The 21900-nt window shown below is 37.5% G+C and overlaps 1 protein-coding gene across 2 annotated transcripts in view; it reads left to right on the top strand.

The window, feature by feature from the left end:
• LOC127423797 (double C2-like domain-containing protein beta) overlaps positions 1–21899 on the top strand; it is a 63161-nt gene extending 41262 nt beyond the window's left edge. The window contains exons 9-11 of one of the 2 annotated variants that reach the window (XM_051668384.1): positions 14615–14696; positions 16226–16322; positions 19106–21899. In XM_051668384.1, the coding sequence (XP_051524344.1) occupies positions 14615–14696; positions 16226–16322; positions 19106–19236 (310 nt within the window). In that variant the 3' untranslated portion in view covers positions 19237–21899. The remainder of the gene's footprint in view (positions 1–14614; positions 14697–16225; positions 16323–19105) is intronic. The other variant, XM_051668385.1, reaches the window with a different exon arrangement.
• Position 21900: the final 1 nt, after the last annotated feature.

Raw genomic sequence — 21900 nt, 5'->3', positions numbered from 1 at the left:
GACAGTGAATATTATTTAAATATTCTTGATGATATTAAGTTACGTTGTGAATATTGCAATGATTTCAGTGCACTTTTTAATAGACTAGTTTCACAATCCTCCCATTATGAGAGTGTTAAGACAGATGTTTTAATATTTTCTCTTATTTAAATCTGATTTAGAGCAAAAAATCTGTTGGATTTTGCTAACTTTTCATTCATTTCCGTGACTTATTTAAAACTGTTTCAGTGAATAGATTAAAAACTCTGATTAAAAGATTAATACAATTATCTAGGAAGTCTCCGTGTGGCAGTTTTCATGTGTTAAAATGTTTATTGACAATATATGCTGGTAAATATGTGTATTTATTGTTATATTGGTGCATATAATTGGAAATTATAAAATTTATTTTTGTCTTGTATTTACTCTTTTGTACAAATTGTCAGAAAAAAATACCTTGATTATTTGTTGTAGATTTTTACTATATTTTACTTCTTGCATTAAACAAAACAAATCTACCTGGCTTACAACAGCTTTTTGGATTAAATGATGGTTCCTCAGGTTAAAAAAATAAATAGTTATAAGTCATTTCAGACAACCTGGTCTCATAGAACCACTTTACTATACCAAAATTGTTGCAAAATAATTTTTACATGGCTTTTTGTACATATTGCGGCAGTTTCCTGGTGAAATTAACACTACAGGCACTGCAACAACGACTTTTACTCCCTTTCACACAAATCACCAGTAAAACTGCAGACTATCAGTTTATAAACACTTTAGGCCTTGTTCCTCACACAGTGTTACCTTATGACATCTAAACACTTTTACTGTACACTGTAAAACAAACCCTGTTAAATTTAAAGGTAAAAAACTGGCAGCTGTGGTTGCCAGAAATTCGCTGTAAAAAATACTGCAACCACGTTTCTTTAGGGGATATAATTTTGATGCCTGTATATTTTATGGTGCAGTACCGTCATTTATATTATTATATGATAAACTTAATATATTAACCTTCTGAAACTGTAAAAATCTGCTTTTCACTTTATAATGTATTGTTAATTACTGTAGTAATTACAGAAGGGCACATGATGACATGAAGTTCATCAATAGTGGCCCTTTCAGGAGCAATGACCAATAAACATGTAGAGACGGTGCTCGGTGTCACTCGTACAAACACGTAACACCATCAAGGTAACATGTGAAATTAGAATTATGCAATAAACATTAACTAAACTACATCAAATAAAACACAGAACACCCAAAAACTGATATTAAAAATAGGAAGAAACAACTATTCCCATAAAATATAATTAAATGTAATGGGTCACGCAGGGAATTCTGGGAATGCCCAATTATTTATTTTTAACTGTAATTTTAACAATAATTTACCGTAAAAAGTACATGTACTCTCTTGTTAAACATGATATACATTTTTATTGTTAATTATATGGGAAAATCAGACTTTTTACATCTAAAAATGTTAATTTTTACAAAATTTTCCCATAAAACTACATGTATTGTTTTTTTAAATATATTACAATTTTGTACCATATATTTTAAGGTAAATACACATTTACCAATTAAGTTAATTAATACATTTTTAATGTAGTATTTTTACAGTCTTTTTCCGTTAACATTATGGAAATTGTTTACAGTGTAGCATATGACACGATACATTTTAACGTTTGCACTACATAACCAACTTCAGTTTTAAGCTTGACCGAGCATTATAAAATTGTGAAAGAGTGATCAACTGAGAGCGTTGCAGATGAAGAGTCCCGCAGTGCATGCGAGTTGGCACGTTAGCTGAAAGTGTAAAAAAAGCACCACAAAATGATGTGATTGCTTCGGAAATTGTGCTTTTCATCTCATATTTGCTTTTTATTACTCTGTCTTTAGGTTTAGGTTTAAGGTAGGGTAGGTTTTGTTGATTAAAACCTTAAATGTTGGGGAGAAAACGTGACTCTTTTAGTGCAACACAGTGGACTTTTCATTTCAAAACTTCCACGATACGTAAGGACTCATGTCATAGCATTTTGCAAAAATGATGCCACAGTCACGTAATTTTCATGAGATCAGGCCCTTTTCAGATTAAATACATATCAAGAGACTGCATGAATTGAAAATTATCAAAAGGGGGAAAAATAGAGAGAGAGGTTTTTTTTTTTTTTTTTTAGCTATATTGCACCCAGTCCAACTAACAGATGAATGTTCACATGTTCATGTAATGTGAAAGTATTGTAAAGAGGGTTATACAGGTTTAGTTTGTAATTCAGGGAACATGAAACTGGACTCAAGTAAGAATTATCTGTAGAGAAGGACTGGAGGCAGATCAATAGATTTGTCGTTTTTTCAGTAGAGGAAAGAGGAAGCGGTGAACAAATCTCTAGATTTGGAGCGGAGACCCATAGTTTTTCACTAGTGACGTTAACATTTTTATCCCCATTGAGAGATATTGCTCATGAAATGCAGTGTCTGGATTTAACATAAGAAGCTTGTATGCAGAGAGGCTTACTCGATCTCTGCCTGCTCTACATTTCTCTCTATGTGAGTGTAATCACCATATCTAGGTTGCTAGCTGGAAGTCCATTTAATCAATGTGTAGTTAAGGCAAGACCACAGACATTTTCAGAGAAATTCAGAAAGAAAATGAAAAAACTCTAGACACTATACTAGAGCCTTGTGATCGAAACAGGAACCATTCCCAATATAATTAACCCAGCAAATAATTTGTAGTCATAGCCTTTTCTTTTCCATTTTCAAATATTTGTAGAGCAATCTGTCTTGATAACTTCACAGTGTAGGTTATGTGTGTACAAAAGAACATGTCTATGCCACTTTTACAAATTACTAGTCATTCTGCACACTTTTTGAGAGGTGATCATTATATTTCAGAGGAGATGTGTGACATATTTTCATTCACCCATCCCAGCTTAATATGCAGAGACAACTGTTATCAAGACATTCATAGGTTGATATAGCCAAAAAGTATAAACACCATGGCTCTGTGGCGCTATCAAAAGATTTCTCTGTTTGAGCATTCCGACGAGCCCAATTCAGCAACATTGGCTCAAGCAATGGCATGAGTTTGGGACGGGGCTCCCTATTTTGTCTGACCAATGACAGACAGGGGAGTGTTTTGAAAACCTCCATGAAAACAGCCATTATTTTATGCAGTTTTGTTTGGTAATGCTAGTGCTGCAGAAATGTCAACTTCTCTTTTAAAGTGGCTTATTTTGCTTGGCTCTAGTGCAGAGATCAATATGCCGGACATGTAACACGATGACTTGGCGGCCTTAAAAGTCGTTTGAAAAAGTGCAAGTGATAAACGTTCATCCCGCTATGACTAGCACTCACTTACCAACATCCACTTTTCAGCCAATTAGAGTTAATGTCAAAACGTAATTAACATTCATGACTGCAAGCACAGTTTGTGTGCTAAGCCGCTGACAATCTAAGAAGAGAAGAAAAGTATCTTGAATAAAAATCTGCATTTTATAATTGTAGCTGTTGCAACAATGTTTTAGGCCTAATTCTAACAAAAATGCTATTATGACTGGTGTTTTCTGAAAAATTTTGTTTTTAAGCTTTCAAATAATTTCTCATGTAACTGTGTATCCATGGTAACCAGGTGTTTAAAATGTTTTATTATATTTATAATGTTTATTTAGAGAGGCTGATGAGATTCGTAATGTATCCCTGCACTTTTTGCATCGTTCCTACGCCCCTGTGTGTGTATAGAATGATTATGAATGAGACCCCATAGAGTTCAGCTCTATTTTCATCTGGCCCTCGGCATCACCAAGTAATTAGAACAGACAAGGGAATGCAGATATTATTGCACTTGCTCTAATTAATGTCATTACACGGGACACAATTTCGATAGTTATGCTTTCATCTGAACTTGTTGCTGTGTGGAGACATTTAGGCTCACATTCAAATGTTTATTCAAATGCGTGCCGTCATGCGAATAAGGTCTTAAATGTGCCTTTTCACTAATTGCACAAGCAATTAAGTCAAAATGTAATTTGTGACTTATTCACTGATACATGGATGCAGGTGCACATTAATAATATGTGACATTAGAGAATTGATAATGGATCGCAGGCAAGTAAAAAGATATACTGCATGATACATGAGCTTATACACTCAAACAGTCTTGTTTGCACTCAGTGGATACTCTTGCTCTTTGCCTGTTTTTCCATGCCTGTTATGAACTGAATGTGCTAAACATCTTAGGTCTAAATGACTAAGATTAAATACACTACAAAAAATGAAAATGTGCTGTACCTTAAAGGGATAGTCCACCCAAGATGAAAATTCTGTCATCATTTACTCACCGTCATGTTGTTCCAATCCAGTATGACTTTTATTCTCCCATCATAAGGAGATTTTAGGCAGTACGTTAGTCTCAGTTCATTTCTGTTTACTTTCATTGCCTTACAATGAAAGTGATTGGTGACTAAGGATAATATTCTTCCAATAATTTCCTTTTGTGTTCCATGGAAGAATAAAAAGTCATATGGGTTTGGAACAATATGAGGATATATAATTTTTGTTTGTGTGAACTGTCCCTTAAGAAGCTATTTCTGCCTGATCTGACCCTTAAAAATACATTCATTGGTGTGACCTTACTCTATGTATGTTAATGCAGTCATAATAAATAATATTTTTGACTTGAACTAAACCAGTAAATTTAGATGTCACCTTATAAAGCAAATTGTTGAGTAATTGTTGGTTACAGTTATTTTACTACAAAATACCATGATGATACTATGGTTACTGTATCTGTAGAGGACGTCAGGACAGATCCGTGTTTTATCCCCACTTCATGTCATCGAAGACACATACGATATTTTATTAAATGTCCACAAAGTATTTTAAACATTGAAATAAACTGTCTGAAGGGAGTGAGCTGCTGTTCTCGTGGTGATCCCTGGCTCAGGATCACAGCGTCTTGGTTAAATTTAATTATTATCTTAGACATTGCGTGATCAGTAGAGCATCGGTTTATGGTGCTAATATGGTCCAATTCAGCTTTTCCCAAACCACTTTTTCCCATGTCATGTCAGCAGCAAAGACAGACTCTTTCTTTGATAAACATTAACATAAAATATAGCTTAAAAAAATAAAAACCTTTAAATTCTGAAAATATGTCTTAGTATTTGTTCTGAATGTTTTAATTGAATTTAAGACATCTATATCAAATATGAATATTTATGTGAATAAATGCATATATAATGTATGCAATAATGGCATGTCACATGTCAGTTGGGTACATTTTATATTTTACTTAAAGTTAAGTTGAGGTAAAAGTTCTCTGATAAAATCGAACACTCGAGGTGGGCTATTATCTACTTTTGGTGTTCCTCATCCCCCATGCAAGCATAGAAAAAGGTGATGTGGGGGGTTGTGACACTTCAAGAGATTAAAGGAGATTTGGATGTTTAGATTTTCACCCGGATCTTTGGAAAAATACAAGTGAAGTACCCTCATGTTATTGTTCTGTATTATTCAGGGTTCGTACAAGGTACTTGAAGTACCTGAATTTGGCTTTTTCAAATTGATGTCCTGGAAAACCCTTGAAAATAGCCATTTTAACCAAGAAGTGCTTAAAAGTTTTTGAATTATAGAAAATCATAAAATATGTTGCTTAAATCATCTAATAAATGAAATGTATTTATTTCTTTTCAGAAAAACACGATGACAGACCACTAGACCACTGCTGAAGCAGGCAGCGCATACATGGCGCTGTCACGTGGCACCTGTTATTTTTGGCAATCAATTGTTACTGGAGGATTTAAAAAATATATTTTATAGATACTGCTGTGGCCGATTTAACAAGTATGAATCCTTGCAACTATCAGTTTTAATTAAAAATTACTCTTCAGAGTGAAAAAATTAGATGAGATGTAAAAGTTCTGAGATTTGAATGCAGGTCAATGGAGGATTCAGTTTTGTGAGCCGTCTAGTGCCCCCTTGTGTAAAGAAAGCTTTGTGTCTCGGAAAATAAGTTATTTCTGACAACATTTGGGTCAGTATCAAAATATGTTGACAAACATGTCCCTTGATTTTTTTAGTCATGAAAAAGCCAATTCAATTTAGTCAATTCAAATAGCGAATTTTTTAAACCTTTAATGAGATGAAATGGCTTGACTCTGTTTTGCCATTTTTTTTAGAAAATATATTTGAAATTGTCAATTGCCTGAAATTAATCTTTCACCCCTTCATCTGGTACACCACTTCTATGACATGTAAAGTTATTTATGTATTTATTTTGTACTTATTTTTAATACAAGCATTAGTGCAAGGCCAAACAAGTGTACAAAAAAGCAACACAAAATTATTATTAATAATTTAAATAATTTAAAAAGAATGTTTGTCCCTTGATTCATGGCATTGGTTTTATCAATGTTAAAACATTTTTTTTAAATACAAAAAGTTTATTAATTATTTAAAAATTTAGTTAATTAGTTAATAATTTAAGGTTACAGTTCAGAGGCTGCTTAAGTATGCATATAGTGATTTTTTTTCCCCAGCATGTTAAACGTTATTAATTCACATTTTAACTAATATTTTCACACAAAAATATTTGGTGTTGTACCCCATTGAACCCTCAAAATGTAGTGTTGTAACCCACTTAACCCTCATTAGTGTTAGTGTTAGCTTCATTCGTGAAACAAAATTAAATAAAAGAACAACGGCCAAGTTGTCCTTTATGAATAAAAATTAATGTCAACATGTTACAAAATGTTTACCCTCAGCGTTTATAGGCAAAAACTAAACTGAACGGAAAATTTCAATATTTTGTAAGTTGGAAAGGCAAATTTTTTTGAGAATGACCCATTTGCAGTTCCTCGCATTAATCTGTTGTGTGACTTTAGAAAACATGGAACATAGCACATGAGTCATATGGACTAGTATTTACAGACCCAGTTATTCAATTTTGTTGGTAAGCGAAGTGCGTTTTAAGGGAGCACGCTTCAATTGCACATCAATTTCATCATGAATGAACCAAGAACTGTTACTGAGAATATGTAGTTAAAGATGCTCATTGAGATATGCTGTACATGTAATAAGTGGTGTTTTATCAAAATAAATTAACTGAATGAATAAAATATTTGTATTTAAAATTAACAAATAAAGAATTCGTTTTAATGGCATCTTGAGCATAGTCCTTGAAAACAAATAAAAATGTGCTTGAAAAGTCCTTGAATTTAACTTTGAAGCATCTGTACGAACCCTGATTAATGTAATAAAGTTGAATCATAATCTTTATCATGAATGCTGCCACCCTATGCTCCTGTACCGCCTATGATTTTACCTTTTGAAAATGCAATCGTGGCGACAAATATAAGAGTAAATGTATAAATTATATGCAGTATAAAACCAAATGACCAACAATAATGTTACAGGACACAGAGTCAGTACCAACCACAGCGCAAAATGTAAGGAAATGCAAACAAAAAAACGTGCAATGCTGAAATAATATCTGCATTTGTTTTGAATGTTGAAATTAACTTCAGTGATATCAAATGTTACTATTTTTATGTGGTCAAATGTGTATTTATGCAATAAAGGCAAATCGTTTGTCTGCTTGTTGCATTTTACTTTTCCACACGTACATACAAGATAAAGAAGCGGGTTTCGATCCTGCAACTTCTGGCCTGACAGCCAGAAACCCTACAACTGAGCTATCGGTTCACATGTTTATAGTAAAGGTTTTCTGTTCTCCAAACCATTCTCTTTACCTTTAGAATTAAAAACTAGAAAGAACTTTAAAATAAGCACATACTCTGTATATTTAATTACGCTTATGAGCGAGGTTTCAACTGAAACACTATATTTTAGTCTAGCATTGTTGTGTTTTCAGTATAGTTATTAAATAAAATCATCAATGTATTTTCATAATAATTTTATAAAAAAAAATAAATAAAGAATGAAGATGCAGTTGACATGGAGGGGCTAAAGAGAATCTGTGTTTTTTTATTTTAAATGGTTATTAAATGTTGCCCGGAGACTCGACAGAACAATCTGATATAATGTGGGCTGCTAATGCCTTCGCATGCCTGGGACTCGGGAGCACCCGCGCCCAAAACTGTTCTGGCAGATTGTGAGGACGCACTTTGAAGACCAGCTGTGGGTTAAACACCTCCGAATGTCAAGAGTTGTGTTCAAAGAATTGTGTGCTAAGGTCTGTCATTTCGTTGGGCCAGTCACAACAAGCATCACACACTCATAACACGTGCACGAATGGTCAAAACACTTCATCGTTTTGCATTTCCATCACCTTAATGTGCATTTTAATGTAAAACTCTACAAAATCCACCTCCTCCTAGCGCATAAAATTTTTACGTGAATATTGAGAATTTATTTGCATATCAAGCATTTCCATTCAGGACTTCTTATGTGCAATTTCAAATGCGCATAAAAATAGTTGGATGGGAATTTAGCTAGTGCCAGCCACATCGCAAAATGTTTTTATATGATTCTGGATATATTTTACTTACCACGTGTATCCAAACTAACAAACAAACAATAAAATAAGGAGAATGTCTCTGGTTACACATGTAACCTTGGTTCCCTGAGATGAAGCACTATGGGGAGTGTCCTTCACACAACCTTGTTGAAACCCTTATACAATCCCGCCAATCCTCTGATTGGCAATGGTGTCTGAGCCCCGCCCCGTAGGCGTGCAGTCGGCCTCTATAAGTGGGTGCTCAGTCACCATTTCTTCAGAATATTCTGACTGAGGGACAAGAGTGAGTCACTCGTATTATGAAACTCTGAAGTAGTAGTGCAGCCAGCTTTCACAATGTCTCGTTCCCTTCATCTCAGGGAACCGAGGTTAGATGTGTAACCGGAGACGTTCCCTTTCGATTCAGTTCACTCGACATTGCTGTAAGCACTATGGGGAACATAACAAATAAAGAGCTGATCTGACAGCCTAAACTGACGGGTGCACTCAACATATGCAATGCCCTCACTGGGCATAACATATGCATAGATTGCTCTTCATCTGAATTAAATGGTGGGGGAAAGAAGGCTTGCAAATGAACCACCTGAGCCTGAAGGGCATTGATAAAACCTTAGGCACGTAGCCTTTTCTAGGTTTAATGGCGGCTTTTGACAGATCTGGACCAAACTCCAGGCATGAACTGTCAGTTGACAGCACCTGCATGTCACCCACCCATTTAAATGAGGCCAAAGCCAATAGGAGTGCGGTCTTTAAGGAAAGCACCTGCAGCTCAACAGATTCCAATGACTCAAACAGAGATTTTGTGAGTGCATTCAGCACCAGATTTAAGTCCGAAGTCGGCACCATAGCAGGGCAAGGGGGGTTCAAACGTCTCGCTCCCCTAAGGAACTTTATGACTAAATTATGTTTGCCTGTTGACAAGCCAGCCTCCAGGGAGTGGTATGCTGAGATAGTCGCTACATAAACCTTGAGAGTTGACAGAGTAAGACCAGCGTCCAGCTGCTCTTGAAGAATGTCAAAATCTCAGCTATGGGGCATTTCACCGGGTCTTTACAATGTGAAGAGCACCAATTTGCAAACATTCGCCATTTAAGTGCATAGAGGCATCTCGTGGATGGTGCTCTAGCCTGTAAAATGCCAAATGCTTTGCCAAATATTTCCCAAATCCTCATCATTCTCTGAGGATGAAGTCTCCATTCCCCTGGTAATGCTCCCTGGCGTGAGAACAGATCCACTCTGAAATTCAGAGGCCCAGGACATGTGTCGCACGCAAAGAGAAGAGATGACGCCCGCTCTATTGGAGGAGGCATTGTGTCATGCTCATTAATTGTGGCGATCGGTGTCCACCCTGGTGATTTATGTACGCCACTACTGTTGTGTTGTCCGAACGAATCAGAACGTGGTGATTCACAGTGTCGGAATGAAAAGCTCTCAAAGCTAGAAAGACATTCAGTAGTTCTAGGCGGTTGATATGCCATGCCCGTTTCACACCTGTCCAGGTCCAGGAAAGCCAGGCGTCCATCGCACACTGCGCCCCAACCTGTGTTGGATGCATCTGTGGTCACCTCTTTTCTTCTGAAAATTTGACACAGCATAACACCCTGTTGGTAGAAGGCTGGCGCTGTCAATGGAGCTAGAGCAGCCAGACAGCAGCGAGCCACTGCAATGTGTTTTTCGCTTTTTCGTTTTCATATTTGCTTACACTTGGGCCACGGTTTTTGTGGCTTCACAGATGGCACAGTAGTAGCTTTTGGCTGCGCTGGGTCAGTGAGAGATGGATTCTTTGCCGGGTGCTGATCGGAATTAGATCGGGAGCGTGCCAGGAAAGGGGAAGTGCTACTTCTCTTTAGCAGATGAAGCACTCTGAAAAGCCTTCTAAGGCATGCCAAAGAGACCGTCAAATGGCACCGGGGTGTTGAGGAGGGTGGCTTTATCTGCGTCACGCATCTCTGTGAGAGTTAGCTAAATATTTTGGTCCAGAACCACCAGGCTACTCATCGTTTGCCGATGGCCTGAGCGGTAGCTTTTGTGGTTTGCAGCAGCAAATCTGTAGTGGTGTGGAGCACTTTGAACAGCTCTGGATCAGGGCCTTTCTCATCCATTTGTTTTAGGAGCTTAGCTTGAAAAACCTGGAGCAACGACATGCTGTGGAGTGCTGAACCATCTTGGCCCTTCCAGCTAGTGTGGACATCAGTCGACAGGGCTTGGAGGGGTGGGCGGGTCAGGATTTCCCTCCTATGGCAGAATTATGGTAGAGGTGAGCTGCGACCGCCTGTTCCACCGGGCGAAGCTTTGAGTAGACTTTTTTCTTGCCGTGGTCCACTTTAGTGAGGACGGCAGCACTTTCGACCTGAATGCGCGAAGAGTAAGGTGCACGCCGGTCTTTGTGAGCTCCGTGTGGACCTAAGGGAAGAATGGTGCACATCTCCGGACCTCGGTCTGTTGACGACGGCCGGTTTGCAAAAACCATTCAAGCAAGACATTTCTAGCTCTTCTGGAGGGGACCACTTCAACCGCTCTCGCGAGGACGTGAAGAAGCTCCTTGTCTGTAATGTGTGCACGTTCTTCATCCTAGGTGGGGGAAGGTTGGCAACATCCTCAGTGGACCACTCGCCTGAACATTTGAGTGACACAACATCATCTCCATCGTCAGAGCCGCCAAACGTAATGAGGCCATGCACTCCAATAGAGGGCCGGAGCTCATCATGTGCATATTGTACAGGCGAAGACGGTAGATTGGAAGTTTTGGGGGCTCGCAGGGCTTGCGCCGGCATGAGATTTTCCTCTAATTCTTCTAACTCAACCTCACTGCCCCACCATGCCTCCTCATATGGTCCCTCAGGATTTAACACAGAAAAGGCAGGTGGGAGGGCACAAGAGGCTGGATCTTCCCTCAGAACGAGGTTGATCCTAGAGCACAATGTCCGGAGATTCATGCCCTTGCAGTGAGGGCAGTCTGTCTCCATGAGAGCTGCTTGTGCGTGGGCGTGGCCCAGGCAGTGAACACAGCTCTCATGCTCATCAGGGATGTATCGTTCACATGGGGAACACTTGAGGAACGACATCTTTAAAAAGACGCATATCACACAAGCGGCTCTTTAGTTAATATTGTGTGTGTATATATATATATATATATATATATATATATATATATATAGGATACAGTAACTCCAGCCGGTGTGCTGTGGAAAGCAGGTAGGAGTTTCGCTGAAGCACCATGTTGATCAACGACGAGCGTCTGAAGCAAAGAACCGATTCACCAAGAGCATCTTCAAAGTCGATGTGGAGAACTCTTCACCGGAACACACAAGGGAGCAGAAAGCATCTCAGTCCGCATAAGATGCTTTCAAGAATTGGAGTTTTTCTCTGCTCCATACTATCCTCTGTAACTTTAGATCATATCATATCAAATCAGATCATGTATAATATCAAAATAATGAGCAAAGATATATTTTATTATGCTTGGCAGCAGGGCTTTATTTGAACCACTCTATTTTAGTCTATCACTACCGACTAGCCGGGTCAATTATAACACGGGTTAATGCTGTTAATTATGCGTTGTTTTTTTCAGTATGGCTAACAAATAAAATTATAATGCTAAATGTATTTTTGTGAACGAGTCTAACATGTGAGAATTTAATGTTTTTACGCGGCGGTACTTCCCAAGGTAAAAGGATCAGTTTCGTTGAGTACCCACTGAATATGACAATGTGTCTGTACTTTGTAGAGGTTTAACATCTTGGACATGTCATCTTCATTCATCTGATTTTGCCCTCACTACGCAATATTCAGTCTGTCATTGTAAGCCTAAACACTTCCTCCATGCTAAATTCCCTCTTGCATTCAGGACTGGAGCTTGTCACTGTAGACAGTCTCTTCTAAGTCGACAGTTATTCCTTTAATTACAGAGATGACATGACAACAGTCTTCTCCTTGGGGTTAAATCTACTTTTAAGGGAGCCTCTGGTCACCAGAATGAAACTTCCCAGTAGCTCTTTTTGGGAAGGACATTATGTGCCTCATGCTTAGCATATCAGCATCTAATATTAGCGTGTGCCACGCTTTATGTAGTAACATTATGTAGTTTTTAGAATTCAGAACTTCCTTCCAGGTCCAAAAAGAACAATTGTTGAAATGAAACTGGGGGGGATTCTTTTGGCAGAAAAATTCTTTATTAAAATTATAAGTGGACCTGAGGGGGAAAATTAGGCCTATATAATTTTAAAGAATTTATTATATGACCCCTTTACATCAAATTTATCTTCCCTGTAACTCTTTAAAAGTCTCCTAACCATTTTTTATCACATAACTTTCCATGTAGTCCAATTAATATCTAACACTTGTTACAGGACATGTCAATAAAAATTTATACGATCACATTAAAAACTCATTAGAAATGCAAAATCGTCCCATCAGTGACATAAAGCTAGTCACACAGAAATAAAACGTCATTAATAACCTGGCTAAAAGTCGTTAGGTGTAAGTTACTGATTCATTTCAAGCTAATTGATATGCAGACATGTATCAGCACATCAGTCAATTAATATAAAAAAATTAGCTAATTTCATTTTCAATCACCACGCAAGCATGTATTATTAGTTTCGGTGGAGAGTCTTTAATGGGGTGCAGTGGATATCTGGTCGAGATACATAATCATTTCTGGCGGCAAACAGACGCAAGTGTTGTTAAATGATAATCCATCAGTATTATCCAACTGTCATTAATGGAAACCATATAGTGTTGTTTATTTTATTTTTATTTTTTTTCCAGAAGTCAGCTGTATAAGGGGGACCTGGGCTAGTTGTCACACCAAAGAATTGTCACAACGGCTGTAACTCAGTAACTAGCCCAAAAAGTTTTGAGTCAAAAGTCCAATGGCACAAGTGTTTGTTTTCTCTAGCAGTGGTTTTGCATGTTGGATTCAATCATATAGTTCAAAACTTGTCAATTTGAATAGATTTAATGCAATCCTCCAAACTAATATTCCAAAAACACAATGTTTTATGTAATGTTTTATGTAATGTAATGTTTATGTAATAGCTCTTGGGTAAACAAGTGAACATAATCAAACCACACTGGCATACATTCAGGCAAGGGTCAACTATATTATTAAGGTAGATTTTAAAGATTTAATCCAATTAATTTCAATATTTGTTGTATGTTATTCAATCTTTCCTTTTTCACATATCCAATTTTCATATTTCATACTCTTATTGTGCTTCATAATGGTTTTACTGTGTAAATTGCGCTGAAATTCATATAATAGGCTATTAAATGTCCCCTTTGTGACAACACCTCACATTTTGAAACAACAAGCCTTGATTTTGGTCAACTTGTGTACAATGAACTGTATCTTTTTTCCTGTGCAATTATGGTGAAAATGTTCAAAATGTTCATAGCTTTTTCAAGACTTCAAGGTATGTGCCGACACAGAAACTGGCTTTCAAAAATAAACCTACCCTGAGAAATGTTCTCTGGAGTTAAAAGTGTGACAACTACCCCGGGCCCCCCATTTAGCTACCATTGCTATATAAGCACTTCTTTGCTTTGGTACGAAAGCAGATTTCGCATATCAAAATTTCACAACTCATCATCAACTCATGTTGATAGCAATATGTCTCTCGCATTATATCTCCATGTGATTCTCACTTCACACATATCTCTCCATCTCTCTCATTTTTAATGTGTTGTGTAGGTTGATATCTCCTATGCATAATGAATGATGAATCCTGATTGGTAATCCACTGATGACTCCATGAGCCACAGACTTTGTGGATGCATCATCTGTCCTTCAACACCCTCTCAATCCATTCATTCACCCAATACCACTCTTGTGTTCTATCCATTCGCAATTAGAGATTATCCTCTCTCACTCTCTAATAAATTGAATGAATCACCAATTGCCCCCAACCCCCAACTCATCCCACAAGGTATCTCTCTCTCTTTGTCTCTGTCTATTATTTGACATGCTCCAAAATGATCTCTTTCACCCCATCTGTATTTTTTTCTGGCCTGATTGTGTCGTGGATGTGTTGAGAAACAAACCAGGCTAATGATTTGATTTCATGTTTCAGAAGTTATGAAATTCTCATTGTAGAGCAAAGATTCCTCTCTGCTTATCTCTCTCTTTCTCTCTTTCATTCTCTCTATCAGTGTTTTGCAGCCTGACATGGGAAAAAAGTCCAAATACAAAACTACGGTGAAGAAGAAAACTCTAAACCCAGAGTTTAATGAGGTCAGCTATTCCCAGGAACTTCAAAACTTTAAAAAGATTCCCCTTGCTGAAAGAGAGAAAAACATAGTCATAATCCAATCCGTGTGGCCTGACCGTGCGCCAGCCAGATTTTCTTGACTCGCGGACGCAGTCATCGTATGTGCGCATCATCAGCGCATGCACCAGCCATTGACTAAAAAGAGTATCACAAAGAAGTTGTAGTGGGTATGCGTCAAACGCGTTTGTATATGCTCACGGTCAGAAAAATATATTCACAAAGGCAATGTGGTCGACCAGGCGCGAGGCGATCCGAAACACACATGAACAAACTTGGGCCTTTAGGCATTTACCAGCTGGGCAATTAGGTAAACCAGCTGAACACCAGCTTGACAAGACTGGGCGACCAGCTAGACCATCTTTAAAACAGCTAAGACCAGCAAACCACCTTAAAGGAATGAGCATCTGAAGCATGATGTTCACTACCACCACCACCCCCCCCCCCCAAATATTTTTGACTCGTCCCTCATTTATTAAAAAAAGAAGAAAAGAAGCAAAACTCGAGATTACAGTAAGCCACTTACAATGGAAATAAATGTCCTTCAAAATTAAAATACTCAGTGTTTCAAAATATAGCCACAAGAGTTTACCTGTGTTGCGTTGTCATGACAACAAAGTTGTTATTCTGGATATAACTTTATACAGATCAAGGCCTCATTTCCCAAAAGCATCATAATGCTAATTAGATAGTAAAATCCATTTTAAGATTCACCTTAGTTTTGTGGCCTGTTTCCCAAAGCCATCGTAACAGAAGTAGTACTTGAAAATGGTCGTAGATTTACAAGTGCTCATACAGCGTAAAGGATATAGATTTATGCAGACACCTGCAGGATAATCGCAAAATTACACTTAATACACATTATCTAATAGTTAATGTTGTTATGCTTACACTTTATGCAGTATACAACCATTTTAATATCAGGGTATGATTGTTGCAGACAATTGTATCTATTAAATTCAGTGGAAGTGAAGAAAAAAGTGTCTTTTTGAAACCCAAATATTCTAAATAATCCAGAGATGAGTCAAAAATATTTTTTTGTGATAATCAACATGCCACAAATGCTGTTGATTCATCTTAACTTGTATTGAACCAGGAACATTCTTTTGAAGACCACTACATTTGAAAAATTCATTTTTGTGTCCGTCTGCGCTCTTTTTGAAATGTTTTTCTTAGCGGTATCTCACTGTTTGTTCGCCGTCTTGCACAGGAGTATCACATTTTTAAACACCGTGTCAGTAAAAAAAAAAAAAAAACACTTTTAAAAGTGTATCTTAAGACACCTGCGTTCTGTTATACGTGTTGCGCTGCTTCTAACTTGTTTTTAGCACAAGAATGTGTTTGGTCTGAACAGCCCCTTAAGCAGGTTTAAGCTAAGTAAGGGTATCTTGTCAACCAAACCAATTTGAATACAAATTTGTTTTCATAAAAAAATAAAATACAATTTTTTTTTGTTTTTTTTGTGCCAAAACTCATTGTTTCTTCTTCAACCCAGGAATTTTCCTATGAAGTTCCACATGATCAGCTCGCCAAGAAAACCTTGGAGATCTCAGTCTGGGACTATGACCTGGGTATGAGCAATGACTTCATAGGTGAGTTGGAATATTACATTCTAAAAAAGTTAGTCTCTATCGACAGCATCTGTGGTATTTCCATACAGTGTAGATTACCACAGAAAATAATTTTGCCTCGTTCCGCTGAAAAAAACTTTACAGTAATGCACTTACACAATGGAAAACGGCATTGCAAGCGAATAAACAAAATGCACACTGTTCCAAAAATATAGCCACAAGACATGTTAACGTAAGACTATTCAGACAAACATCAAATACAACAGCAGCAGAATTACTTCAGCAGACCTACTGAATTCGGCAACAGTAGGTCTGCTGAAATTGGTCTGTGCTTAAATGAAATTAAAATCACTGCCACCCAGTGGCCGAAGCTGGAAGTGTGAAATGTCCACAGAGTGGCAGCAAAAGCAAGTATTTGAATTTTAGTTGAAAATTATGTAAAGTCAACAGGAATGCATTTTTTATTATCTCTACTCCCTAACCCAAATCCCAACCCTAAACCTAACCATCAGTGGAGTAAATTTTTTATTTTAGACCGAAAATGCAACCTCTGAATAGCACTCTTCATTGATTATGTAAAGACAATTACTTCCTGGTTTACAGAATCCGTGTCTTGGAGGTTCAGTAGGGCCAGAGAGGAAATGTGTTCACGCTTAAATTGATGCAAATTTGTCTAATGGGACTGATTTCAAGGTACATGTTCCGTAAGCAACATGTTGATTTCCTGTGTGATAATTTATACAAAAAAATTGATGAATTAACTATGGGCCATTTTTTGCCCCCACATTTAAAATATCCAGGACATTTTTGTCACATTCTGTGGCCTTTTTCCGCTGTGCCCTTGATAATTTCTGCCCCTGGCCAGTGCTGATCGATAGCATGTCACAGATTCTGTCACTAGAGCTTATTGTAACCCAGAATGTTTCATTAAGATGTGCTGTTTTGATTCTTTACTCTCAGAGAACCAAATGCTCTTGAATGTTCAGCTTGTACGTCTCATTTTCTGCTCAGTGCTGTGGTATTATTCCCCAAGCTGAAGATGTCAGTATTTACTTTTTATATCAGGAAAAGAAATAGAGCTTATAGGGAAAAAAGCTGTTGAGCTAGTGACTAAGTTCTGTTGTGTGATGTGTTTATTTATGGTTGAATGACGAGTGCTCTCTTACGATTGAGAAAATGAGAGTAACTGATGTAAGGGTTACTGATTCAGAGAGCGACAGTGAGAGTAAAAAGCTGAGGTGCAGAGAGATCAAGATAGAAGTGTGAAGAAATTAAAGGATGTGAATGAGATGTGAATGAAAGCTTGTGAGAGACAACCAGGCGTGAAGGCATAGAGCAGTTTTATGATTGATTTAATTATTTAAGAATTTACGAGTTTAATGAAGCTTAACATTTATTTAGCTTTTTATCATGGATCTTTTCAACCCTCTCTCTCTTTCTTTTACTGTCTCCTTCTCTGTATCCTTTCTTATACTTTCATTCCCAATGGTGGGCATGTAATGCATAGAGTTCATTTGTTATGGCTTGCTCGTGGCCATGAGCATGTGGTATTGATGTGAAGTGTGTGTTTGTGTAGGAGTGATCGAAGTGGGGCAACATCTTAGTACGTGAGGTGCCTGACCAAATGAAACACGGCTTGTGTCCACAGACATGCTTTCACACATAGTTGCATTATTCAGAGCAAGTTTAGGTCTTCAGAGGTAGACTATGGCTGTTTGCTGTCAAAAAGCTAGAAAGAGCACAACTGAATGGAGCTAATGCATGTTTTTAACTTGGCACAGCATCCTAAAAAGCACAATGCTGATGGTTTAAATACTGATAGCAACTAAAAGCAATACAGTATAATAGCAGTAGTAATGCAAGAACATGTCCTGTGTGAATATGTGGACACACTGAGCAGTGGGAGTAACTATTTGAGAGTAGTAACGCTTCTAACTTACATTTTTCAGTAGCGTGACAGTAGCTCAGTTCTTTTCACAACAGAGCAGCTTTTCCAGTAACAAGCTACATTGTCCAATGAGTACCGGTTTAATGTCACAAAACACTGCAGTTGTCACATAGTATTGCGAATGGAGCCGAGGGAGAATCAAACTAACTCGCCTCGCGCTTTCTCACATAGAGCTGGGAAATCCAATCTTTTGGACATATAAATGGATAAATGGTTAAAATAACATAGAATCAAACTAACTCGCCTCGTGCTTTCTCACATAGAGCTGGGAAATCCAATCTTTCGGACATATAAATGGATAAATGGTTAAAATAAACGATTTACTTATATTTAGTGTTGGGAACTCCAATTCATTTTATTAAGTCAGTTAATGTAAATGAACTAGTTCACATAAATGATTTACAAATTCACTTGAGCCAGAAACCACTTCTTTTCTAAAGCAAAATATTTGGTTAATTGCTGCTGTTTCTTACTGTTTATTAGTTATTACTGCAGAATTTTGGGCAGCCTCCGTAGTCAATGGATAATGTGCTTTTTCTGATTTCAAATGATTGAAGTGAGTTTTGAGTAAACATTGTTCATTTAATAAATATTCTTTTAATGTAGCTATTTTGTATATGCCTCATTTGCTATAATTAAATTGCATTCTGTATATCAACATTATATACTGTAAGCCAATGGCCACCTTGATCTCTATATATCAGTATGGGCTTTGGCCAGAAAACCCATATTTGTTGACCACTAGAAATAATTGACAGTTAAGATTTTGATCATATAATGCAGCCCTACGTTTGGTATCTGATTGTTCTCCCTCTCTCTCTCTCTCTCTCTCTCTCTCTCTCTCTCTCTCTCTCAGGTGGAGTTGAATTGGGAATTAATGCAAAAGGAGAGAGACTGAAACACTGGTTTGAGTGTCTAAAATACAAAGGAAAGAAAGTAGAATATTGGCACACACTAACACAACAAGGAGCCCCTAGCAGTGACTAACGCACATGCACATACTCAGACCAACATCCATGTGCACATGTTTCATTCCCTTCTGATAAGTAATAAAAAAAATAATGGAGTAATAATGATAAAGAAATGCAATAATGCTTAATCTGGGAGTGATGGTAACATTCAGTATTAAAGAGTGAGATAAAGCATAATAACCTATTGTACAGATAAATGTCAGACCTTTACACAGTCTTTTTTGCTGAGCAAGAAGTGGCAAGTGTGATCACAAGCCCGGATTGTGACGCACAACTGTGTGTTGTCACATGCATTGACCCCTTTTTCCAGCCTACACGTCATTTATTTGAAATTGTATCGTGTTGTGACTATGCCACAGGAGCCCATGCCATATTATAGTGTTATTAATTGTTTATTACATGTTAGTAAACATGTAATAGCATCCTGGTGTTTGTTACAGTTGGTGGTGCCGTAATTTTGCACACTGTCAAAGCACAACATATCCAGCTGACTGTAAATGTCTCTGTGTGCCTACTGTATGTATTATGTGGTTCATTTTGTATGAAAGTTTACAGTCTCTTCCAGCCCAACAAAAACATGGAGTACATGAAAAGCACAAGAGACAGTTTGCAAAGAAAAATGGACACAAATTTGAAGAAAGTAACTGCTTATGGATTTAAAGTTCACTCAAGAACTTATCTCCACCTGGAGACTACCATCTGTCACTCCATGCAGGACTATATTGACAGTCATCTCAAAAATCTGCACAACTCTTTCGGGAAATGTATTGCAAATGTGTGTTTGCGCGTGTATTTGTGTGTGTGTGCGTGTGTATTTGTGTGTGAATGTATCAGTCTGTTTTTATCTGTCTATATTTGTGTCTCTGTTGAATGTTTTGTACAGACTCATACAAAAAAGATGCTCTGATGCACGTTGACTGACTTTCTCACTTTCTCTCTTGCACCCTCTACTGGTTTAGAGGTCTAACTGCAAGCACCGTAGGTGCCACACACGAAGGACAGTGCGAATCACTACCAATACGGGGGTTGAATCGTCAACAACAGTCTCTAGCAGGCCTCATGCAGTTCCCTTAGGGGGTTAAATTAGTAATCAGACAAAGCCTTTGATGGACAAACAACCAATCACAGGACATCGTAGGTTCACATGAGTGTGCAAGAGCCCGGAGGCACAAAAATGTGTTGCAGAGCAATTAAAGGGCACACTTTGTTGTCCTGACAATGTCAGCTGTGGTGATACCTTGTAAAAATTTATTTTAAACACTCTTAAAGGTAAGGTGTGTAATTTCAACACCACTAGCATCACATAACGGAATAGAGCCCAACAGTCTGTTTCCAGAAGTAAAATTCACATTTATTTTCTCCATAGATTTATTGATTTTTAACAATAATTTATAAACCTTTAAAGACAAACCAACCGTGAGCTTCGAGGTTATTTAATGTTATATGTTTATTAAAGCCATCAGTCCACCTTATTCAACTTCATTTATTTAAAAATCGTGTTTAATAGCAGAATTCCTGGTTAAGAACTTCACCACCTGTGAATCCTGAGCAGAAAGCTCCACAAATCAGAAAATTGCATCAAACAAAACGCGACAAAAAAGCTCTGCAGGTCCTGCCCATTTTCATGATGCACTGCGAAAGATGCAATCGAAAGCTTGTAATTTTGTGTTTCACTTTGGAGTTGGTTGGTTTGGTTCATGGCTTAGAACACTTTAATATAGGATGGAAAAAATTAATGGGGAAAACACTTCCTGAACCATGACGGCTGAAAAAGTGGACGAGCACTGTTGCGTTCTATTGTAAAAATAATTGTTTTCAAACAGGTTTCCCAAACACCATTGATCAAAACTTCTTCCATTGGTTGAAATAACAGGTAGTCATGCCCCAAACGTGAGTTTTCACGTTCATTAAATATTTACAAAAAATTTTATTACAAAAACAACATTCCTTCCATGGCTGCCTTTGTGGCTCACTGAGTTCAACTTTGTCTTTTTAAAGGGATATTTCATCCAATATTTAAAATTTATTTTTAAATATTTTAATTAGAGTTAACAATGACAGAACTTTTTTGGGTGAGCAACCCCTTTAAATTTGAGTTATTAAATAAATAGCCTAAATGGTGTATAATTATAAAATGTTATGCTAAGCAGCTGAATGTCACATGCTTTGATGGACCGCTGATCTGCAGTGCTTATGTTTGCTCTAATCATCAGGCCCATCTAAGGGTTTTTGTTTTTGCTCTGTGAACTGGGACAATCCAGGCTACATTTGATGAAACAGCATGGCATTTAGATAATGGACTGGCACCACCTGCCAGCCAAGATGGGACTTCAGGGAGAGCGTTAATGAAGGAGAGGTCAAACTGAAGGAGGATTATTCGAGTTTCGCTCATGTGTCCTTCGTTGACTGTCTGTGTGGAACATGTGATGTGACTGCCATCGTGTGTCAGTCTGTGTAATTGCGTCTCAAAAATAAAACCGTGCAAAAGTGGCTGTTCGGTGGGGGGTTTGCAAACGAGAGTGATGTCAAATGGTGTTGTGCATTTGAGTCATATATGACCAGCAGTGATATGGCAAATAATCTTTCATTCATGGAATGACTTTTATTTTTGTGTTGTAACTAATGGAAAATGTTCCGAAGAGAATGAACTATATTAAATAACGAATGCATGATGCAACAC

Source organism: Myxocyprinus asiaticus, chromosome 33 (assembly GCF_019703515.2).
Source record: "Myxocyprinus asiaticus isolate MX2 ecotype Aquarium Trade chromosome 33, UBuf_Myxa_2, whole genome shotgun sequence".
In the NCBI taxonomy this organism is placed as follows: domain Eukaryota; kingdom Metazoa; phylum Chordata; class Actinopteri; order Cypriniformes; family Catostomidae; genus Myxocyprinus; species Myxocyprinus asiaticus.
Note: the sequence above shows the minus strand (reverse complement) of the source record. Positions and strands in the feature narration are given on the sequence as shown.